The sequence below is a fragment of the Nestor notabilis genome, unplaced genomic scaffold (genome assembly GCF_000696875.1).
Source record: "Nestor notabilis isolate BGI_N333 unplaced genomic scaffold, ASM69687v1 scaffold16183, whole genome shotgun sequence".
Lineage (NCBI taxonomy): Eukaryota > Metazoa > Chordata > Aves > Psittaciformes > Psittacidae > Nestor > Nestor notabilis.
The window spans coordinates 657-10,203 of record NW_009920755.1 but is presented as its reverse complement, the minus strand read 5'-3'; the positions used below and the strand labels follow the sequence as shown (position 1 = coordinate 10,203).

Below are 9,547 nucleotides of genomic sequence, written 5' to 3'. Positions count from 1 at the left end.
CCTGCTGAAATCTACGAGACCAAAGCATCATCTAAATTGTATGCTCGTAAAAGTCCAGATCGTGTGCCTGACTAGTACAACAGCTGCAAGTGAAGCACATGCACATAATAAATAGTGCATGCTTCATTTAGGACTGTGGGTGCTAGAAAAGCCATTTCTTACCATTGCTTTTTGCATCACTGCCTGGCAGAACGACACAAGACTGTGTCTCTAATGATCTCAATGATTCTGATAAAGAGGCAGTAAGAAAGGAGCAGCTGCCTGTTCAGTTCAGAGACAAATGCTAAACAGGGCAAGGCAAACAGGGGTGACAAATGGCAAGAACAAACTGAAGAGCTCAGAAATAGAAGGAATGCTGCTTTTGGAACTGCAGAGTGCTTCCACTTTACATGCTCTTCTCAAAGTGGGGTTGCACCCAAGGTTGACACATGAATAAGGAAATGGAATTGTACAAAGTGTACATGATTCAAACATTTCCTAACTTGCAAAAATCTTGTGAGCACAGTTTTGATAGACGATTTGGGTTTGGCTTTACCAAAACTTTTTTGGCTTGCAGAAAAGTTTATTTGTAAATTTTCCATTTTGTTCTTAATAAAAGACTCTTAACTTAGGACAGATTAGTACGACAAACTAACCTTCCCCAATACGGGCATAAGCGCATGTAAGATTGAGAAAGTACTAAATTTAGTCTGTTGCTATTCTTGTGTTTTCATGTTCATATTAAAACAGAGAAAAGAAACTGCATAAAAAGGAAGATCAAACAACAACAAGCATGAAAAAACCAGCTTCACTTACCACAAATCCAAGAGCAACTAAAGGTTCACTCTCATTTAAGTGATAAAGAAAGGATCCTCCATATGTATGTCTGTCTAAAGGCCAGCCTACAGTATGTTCCACTCTTCCTGGTTTCCATTTCTTTTCATCAATAGTCCACAACTGAAACAAAGACGATAAAAAAGTTACTTTACATCACAAAGTAATGGCCTTTCAATAATTTAAGACAAACATGCAATTACATATAGGAGAAAATTAATTTACTGCTATGACCAATGCATAAATTCATACAGCAAAATACCAGGGTAATAAGTACACTTTTTTTGGGTTACCATTTAAGATTTTCCTAATACAACACTTCTCTTTCTTGAAATGCTGCACATCAGAAAATGTAACTGAGGCTCCAGTACTATACCAAAATTGCCATTTTATGCTTTATATTAGCAACTTCGATAGATACTTCTGCTAAAGAAGGCAATACTTACATTGATTTTTTTTTTTCTTTAAATACATTATTTTTTCATATGAATCACTGTAATTTCCTCACAAGGTCAAGGCTTAGCAATATGCCTGAGTTGATCTAAATATCTCCAGCCAAACAGGTTGCCCTCTCTCTGCTCTCTCCTACACATCTCCAGTGCTGATCTGACCCTTGGTGAACTCACAGAAGCATCTTCACATTTCCACTAGCGAGTCAATTTTCTGCTCATTTCACAAAACATCTCTTCACCACCGAGCCAGGTGCAGTCTAATGACAGAAAGGCATGGAAGGTACATCCAAGTTAATGTTTCAGTTTAGATTAAGGAGAGTATTTTTGAGCTGGACTCCTGACTCCTCCTACTTTCTGTGCTTTGATTCACATTGTACAGCAGCCATCGTACTGGAAAGCATGAACTGGATTCCTTTCACATGAAACTAAATTATGAGACAGGCTCCAGAAGCCCATCTAAAGCATTCCAGTCACAAAAGGGACTCAGTCCATGGGACTAGATCATAGCTAGTCCTAAGTAAAAATAAACCTGAAATGTGCACAGCATGGATATTGGCTCATCAGCACCAGCTATTTCACTTAAAGAACCCTTCCTATTAGACTGTACTATTTGCTAAAGCAGACAGTCTCATCTGGAAGCAAAGGAACTCTACAGCAAACCCTGTGCTTTAATGACAACTTAGGTGTTCGAAATTGTAACTAAGACTATGTATTCTCTACAGAAGTGTAAACCAATTATTTAACGAATATTCTATTACTGGAAGCACGTGCTTAGAGTAATAAAGAGTATATTATAGTCAAACTGAACATATTCTAGATAATATAGCTCTTTTTCATGACTGATATTTCCTGAGAATAAAATGTTTTAAAAAGGAAACCGGATCCCTATCTCAGTTTTATAAGCCCAGTGAAGGGCATTTGGGGGGTAAAAAAAACCCCAAACCTCATCTAGAAGGTGTTTCAGAGACTGTGACTCATCATGTGGAATAGCTCTTTTCTCTCTCTAATTAAAACCCATAGAAAGCCTTTCCTCCCCTTCTCAGGCACTAAAGTCCCCTGAAACTGGGCAGCATAAATCCCTCTAATTTTGTACTGAAAACAAATTTCACAAATTAACATAATCTGAAACCAAATCAAGACATTAGCAGAGTGGATTCACAGGTACCTTTAGTTATAACACAGACAGAAGAGAAGAAGCAGCTGAAACAAACCAGTCACAACATTCAGGGAGTATCTTCTCTGACCTTCATACTAGCAAAGATTCTGAATTCTGAAAGTGTAACTCAAAATCTATCATTCTCATTTATTGCACAAATTAGCTTGAAAGCAAACAGAAACTACTTTATAATTTCACAGTATTTTCCTTAATTGTTACAATTACGCAAGTGATACCTCTTTCAGTCCAATGCCATAGCTCTGGGGTTGACAGTTCTCCCTTAGATTGTACTTTTTGTACATCTGTTTGGCTAGATGTCCATGACAACCTTCAGCGAAAACTGTGACTTTACCATGAAGTTCCAAGCCTCTTTCAAAGGTAGCCTGCAAACGTAGAGCATTTCATCAGCAGTTAGATCTCTGCCACACCAAATTCACACAGCAAGAAACTGGAGGGCAATAAAGTGATTTTACACTACTTTGTGGCACTGCCCAGAACTTACAGCCATTGCAAGCTATGGCTCTAGTCCAGTTGTCTTCTCCACCTAATAACTATGATGCACCCCTGGCAAATCTTGTTGTGTGATTCCAGTAAAGAAGCGCTACAGTGGATCGCTATTTATTACTGAAAGAGAGAATCTCTTCTAGATCAGAGGATATGGATCAGGTCTGGTATAATTTATACAATGACAAAACAAAGACTCTTAACCTAGAACTTCACACTTTAATTTTTGCTCATTTGCTTATTAAAGTAAAACATTGTGTGTCCCCACACACAGAGGTTAGACACCAGATCAGAAAAACTTGCATCACCCCTCCCCCCAAAAGAACTCATTACTATAATATTATACCAATCTTACATGTTAAAACTTACAGTAAAATTAAACTAACATTAAGTATCATTATAAAAAAAATCTCATTAAAATTCCAACAGTGAGTTTGAGCGTAAGGTAAGGGGAACCAGCATACTTGTGTATGAGCATGTCACCCGCATATGTGAGCACACTGGATGAGAATATTACTAGATGATAATTGCAATGTAAGAATTCTAAATATATATAATCTTGCAGTGTGGGGACGGAACCCAACCTTTTTATAAGAGAAAAAAAAGCTTGATTTCAGTCAGAAAGATTAATGTTAAAAAAGATCATGAAAACAGGTTTGGATTAAGAGGTCCAGCAGCACCTAATAAAACCGTCTCAAGGTAAGTAAGCATTGGTCCAGAAGAAAGTTATTGCTGTGGTTTTAAATTGTTTCTCAGGTGCAATCTGCTTGTAACTTACTGGTTGGAAACCTCTGAAAAGGGCTAGCAAATGAAAATGTTCACTCTAGGCAGGAATTGTCTTTCTACAGGAGTTACAATATTTTGCCAAATTTTTTTGTATATTCTTTGAATTTCTGATTGTCAGCCTGAACATGAATTAATCTTACAAAATATTAAGAGAACTACAGGGACTTCTACTTGATCTAAAGATTAAAAACATATACTGTCCAACCTGAAGTAAACCTATATAAAATAAATTAACTACAATCCCACATAGTAAATATCAGAAATTCATTAATTTGAAATGTATCAGCAATGTGACAAAGTTATATTTCAGTTAACATCCTTCTCCAGCATGTAGACAAAAAACACTGTGCAACTTTTTACTATATAGTTTTACCAGTGGCATTTTTGTTTGATTGGTGCTGACTGAAAGGGTGAAACCCTGTTCATTAACCCTAGTCTATCTGATTAGGTGCTGTATAAACACACTGAAGACATTCTTGCCTTGAAGGTTATACAAACTCTGTCTATTTACTTGAACCTTTATACAGTGGAGTTAGTATCAGCTGACCTAACTGACAGCTAAACCACTTGAATACTCAAAAAAATGCAGTAGTGGCACATTAATGATGCACATTAAAGAAGATAAGAGACACACTGTCCTGGTTTCAAATGTAACAGCCATTTTTTCCTCCTTCCTAGTAGCTGGTGTAGTGCTGTGTTTCAGCTTTAGTCTGGGAACAATGCTGATAACACACTGATGTTTTTAGTTGTTGCTGGATAGTGCTTACTCTGACCAAAGACTTTTCAGTCTCTCAAGGTCTGCCAGTGAGGAGGGGCACAAAAGGCCAGAAGGAAGCAGAGACAGGACACCTGACCCAAACTGGCCAAAGGGGTATTCCATACCATAGCACATCATGCCCAGTATATAAACTGGGGGAAGGCACCCAGAAGGCCCAGATCGCTGCTCAGGTCAGGCTGGGTATCGGTTGGCAGGTGGTGAGCAATTGTATTGTGCATCACTGCTGCTTCTTGGTTTTTTTTTTATTTTCCGTTTTTAGTTTTATATTCTCTCCCCTTGTTACTTCCCTCATCATTAGCAGTAGTGGTTTTCTATTATACTTTAGTTACTGGGCTGTTCTTATCTCGACCCATGGGACTTACATTTTTTCAATTCTCTTCCCCATCCCGCGTGGAGAGGGGGAAAGAGGGAGGAGGTGAATGAGCAGCTGTGTAGTTCTGAGTTATGAGCTGTGCTTAAACCACGACATATATTCTTCCAGAATAAATGGAGAAAGTTCTAGGTTTTGAGGATGCTTAAAAAAAAAAATTAAAAAATTTCCTTTTTTAAAACCAAATTCCCAATAAATCCTTACTACCTCAGCTAGCTGCACACATTACCCGTGCCTCCTACTGGAGAAAATGTACACCTGAAAATAAGAGCATGTCTGTCCTCTACAGGAGACAGAAAATACTATACTGGAAAAAGGTATTAACTTTACTTTGCCACTACTTCCCCCTCCCTCCTCTATATTCTCCCCAAACAAGAACAAGTCTTTTATTTTCATTCCCTGCCTTAAATGAGGAAAATAGCCCATGCTTTCATGTCAAAGTAAACGCCTCTCTGAAGCCACATAACTAATAAGAAACCTCATAAAAGAAAGTAATTCTTCAGAAAGAGCTTGTACCCCTAATTTCTGCAGCCAAATAATTCTGTGAGAAAGCTGTTACGTGTTATTCTGTGGTGCCAAATTCTCCTATGTAGTGCATAGGGAAGAACACACTTACTGCAGGTTCTGGATTCCACTAAAATCAGTCTGTCACTTAGAGCAGAGAGTCACCTTCTAGACAGGGAAACATGACCAACCAGCAAAAACGTGTAAAGACGCAAGGGTGTACCTTGCCCCAGTGAGGCAGACAAACTGTCAACAAATGTAACTGCAGCTGTGAGTACTGAAGAAAACAAATCAGCCAGAAGCACACTCTCTTACACACTGCTAGTTACCAGCTGGACACGAGCTTTCGATTTCATCTTCACACCTTTCTTCTAGGAGTTACTGAGATTCTTTCCTGTCTTTCCTGATTTCACATATGCCAACACACCCTTATAATACTTCCTTCAAGTCACCACCAAACAAACCTCCTTTCTGCAAAGGCTTTTTCTACTAATCTCAGAAGTTTACAATGTTCTGAGACCACAACTTTCCCAGGTAATCAACCCAATTTTATCTACAGAGAGGGAAGACAGGTACTGAATTTTACACTTTTTCTTAGCCTACAGCAAGACGACTAATCAGACCCTTTGTTAGGGGGAAGATAGCTACTTACTTTAGGTGCTCCATCCTTCTGAATGCCTACATCATTAGTTGCTATCCCTTTCACGCTACCATCTTCATGAAAAAGAACCTTTGGAAATATTTAAACAGATAATAATAATAAAAAAATTAATGATCTGTCTTTTTAATCAGTTCATAAAAAGTTATAATGCAGAACTTCTAAGCACTATGTCTTTAATGGTCAAACTCGAAGATTATGTACTGATTAACATACTGTATGATCCACTTGCACTTTGCTATATCTGGGCCATGGAATTCAGACACCAAAACACGATTTTCACAATACATGTCTGTTAAAAGGAATGCCATGACTGTACAAATAATTGGGAGTAAGGAGGGATCCAAACCCACTTTTCATATATGCGGTGATGTCATTATTACCTCAGCTGCTGCATAGCCTGGATATATCTCAACACCCAATGCTTCTGCTTGTTCACCAAGCCAGCTCACAAAGTGGCCCAGACGTACTATGTAATTTCCATGATTAACCATTGGAAGTCCTAGGCACAAAAGAAACACACACAGAAGTCACAGAACAATAAGCAAAATAACACAAGTTGCATATATCAGATGTTGTATCTTCTACAACTACTATCTTCACAGTAATCTTGTGTGTTATCACAGCCATCATCTGCATAGACCCTATCACTAAGTTATTATCTTCTACATGTATTTGCTGTACTACACTGAATCAAAATTGTTTTAAGTAATGGAAAAGCTGAAAAAGACAGAGAGAAAGATGACTCTCTATCACCTCACTAAACCTTACCTGGAATAATTGGCACTGGAATTCTAGATTTCTCTGTTAAAATTCCAAACTTGTCTTCAGTTACGGGAGTATTAAGTGGAGCCTACATTAAAAAAGAAAATAGAAACAGTACTGAAAGTTATGTTTTTCTACCTAATCCAACAATAACAAACAAAATGGTCCAACTGGCAGTCTAGTACAGGTTTAATAAAGGACTTCTGTAGGAAGGTATCACAAGAAAAAACATTAAGTACTTTATGAAGCAGTCATCAGGCAAGAATCCACACAACTGTTGACATGAAAAAAAAAATGGAACAGGTCGTTGCAAATAACTTCTACAGTTTGTACATAGGCTTGTACTTCAATATTCTAGACCTTTCTACAGAAAACAGTTCAACTTGCATATTTATCCCAGTAAGATAAAACTAGCTGATGGCCCCTTTCTTGCAGCTCCCAGGTAACAGCAGGCAGCTGTCTGCAAGTCAGATGGCTGTTCTGGCAGAGATGTCAGCTCACTTCCTGCTATCCTCCCTCCTAAGAGCACCTCAGGCCTCTGTTAGACCACTAACTGTACAAAAGTCAGTGTACTACGTGCCATTCTCTAAGACTATGAAGAACTATTGTACAGAAACAAGTCTGACATTGCTAAGAACCAAACATCTTACTGCTTGTGCACAGGAGCTGGATTCTGCACAAATGCAGTGTAGTGCATCCCAGGATGCACCAGACATACTGCCTCTATGCAGTAAAACTACCACATGAAAGAGCAAAGGCCACAGTGTATCTGTGTAGACATAAAACTTTAGCATTTCCAAACGAGAGAAAACAGACTAAAAAGAAGGTAGGGCTTTTTTTTTTGTTTTGTTAGATCAATGTATTTTTAAATGGTACAAAGTACCAATGATACCAAAGTACCAATGGAGTTCATCAGAAGATACTGATTAATTGAAGGCTGATATGCTCATACATACCCCCCGCTCCTTCCAGTCTGGAAAGAGTTCTTCTAAGGACCTTGGCTCAAGACAGGCACCAGACAATGTATGCGCTCCAATCTGAGAAGCTTTTTCCACCAGGCAAACACGTATTTCTTTGTTATGCTCAGCGGCTAACTGTTTGAGTCGAATAGCTGCAGAGAGACCCGCAGGGCCTCCTCCAACAATGACAACGTCAGCTTCCTCTGCAAATCTTTCCATGTTTACCCCTTTAATAGAAAAAAATGACAATAACATAAACCAATCCCCAGCCTCTCTCTCATTAAGCCCTGCGCTGTTACACTGGCTGCTGGGTATCCCAGAAGTATTACTTTGCATAAAAGGAGGCTAAATATTGAACAGAATCCCTACTTCAGTACTTGGAAGAGCACAGAAGGACATTAGCACCCTAATGTAAAATTATCTGGTTTTAAGTTGTAATAAGATATACCATAAAAAACATGTATTCAATCTCTATCCATGATAAGTGTCATCTTAGTATGTTTAAATTCAGAGACCAGTTGGGCAGCTGTAAAGACGCCCAGTAAAATTCTATGTAAGGGAGAAAGAAAAGAAAAAAATACCCTCTGCCAAAACACATGACTTAATTTTACTCTAATTCATCAGTCTTTTCTGGAATTGAAGCCATTAAAATGGCTGAATGCAGGGACTAGAATGCCCAGAGATATATACTAATCTTATTTTCTCACAAATTCTCATTGTAAGAACAACTGAAAAAATCCAGCAGCCACATACCTGATAGAATTAAATCTTGTGATAGTCATTAAAGCAAAAGCTGATTATATATTTTACTTAAATAACTAGGAGCAAGCTTATTGTGATGCCATTTTAGAGCACTAAGGACACACATCATAAAATTTAATTTGGAATATTAGCACTACATTAAAGAGTACAGAATTTCTGTAAAAAGATAAAGACATATTTCAGTGTCTTTAAAACTGAGTATTAATAATAAGAAAGGAGCTTTTAAAGAGTGTGGGTTTTTTTTGCTCACCTTCCCATCGTTTGTCTTTGTCCCGAGGATGAATTGTATAATGCGTAGTTATGCGAGGCACAGAGGCAGTAGATGCACATCTTGAGATATGCAGTGATGGAAGGCAATCTCTGTTTATCAACTTCAGAGCACGAAAGCACTGATGTGCTGCTAAAACAAGAAACGAATTTGCCAAATCAGTATTTTCCCACATTTTTTTGAGTTTTCAGAGACACAAGTGGCGCAACAAATATGACAGCCCCCCCCAGGTTCATCTCTTCTGACATCTCAGCACATGTTGAGACACACAGGTTGGGCTACTGGCACTAGAGAGTTCACCTAAAGTAAATATTATGGTCTATTAGAAAATCTCAGACCGAAGCCCAAGTATGCTTTAGCCAAAGCCAGAACAGTAGATGCAATTCATCTTGACCTTTGCTGCTGATACAGTAATTGCTGCAAGAACAAGTCAGAATTTCTTTTTAAGCCAATGGACCAAATGAAAGCTTAAAACAATCAAAACAGGGCTCTGTTCAGGGGGCTATTACATGTCACATTCTTGTCTCATTTTCCTTTTTCACAAAAAAAAAAAAAAAGAAAAAGAAAAAGAAAACAGTGTGATTTGTACACAGAAAACTAGTACAGTCAGCACAAAAACTAGTTACAGTTAAAAGGTCTGTGAACTAATGCACCCTGACAAGTATTTTTCCTTCCTTTAAGGATTCCTTTCCTCTAGTTTCAGGGGTGAAGGAGGATACAGAGTGTTTCTGCAAAACCACAAAGTAAATGTCTTGTTGAGAATGGTGACTGG

At 38.1% G+C, this 9,547-nt stretch overlaps 1 protein-coding gene across 1 annotated transcript in view; it reads right to left on the bottom strand.

Annotated features, from left to right (window-relative positions):
• Positions 1-8,903, bottom strand: part of ETFDH (electron-transferring-flavoprotein dehydrogenase) — an 18,208-nt gene extending 9,305 nt beyond the window's left edge. Inside the window, exons 1-7 of the mRNA XM_010010839.1 lie at positions 8,758-8,903; positions 7,743-7,972; positions 6,793-6,874; positions 6,405-6,523; positions 6,016-6,093; positions 2,658-2,804; positions 796-936 (exon numbers count right to left, since the gene is read on the bottom strand). Coding sequence (XP_010009141.1) covers positions 796-936; positions 2,658-2,804; positions 6,016-6,093; positions 6,405-6,523; positions 6,793-6,874; positions 7,743-7,964 — 789 coding nt within the window. The 5' untranslated portion in view covers positions 7,965-7,972; positions 8,758-8,903. The remainder of the gene's footprint in view (positions 1-795; positions 937-2,657; positions 2,805-6,015; positions 6,094-6,404; positions 6,524-6,792; positions 6,875-7,742; positions 7,973-8,757) is intronic.
• Positions 8,904-9,547: the final 644 nt, after the last annotated feature.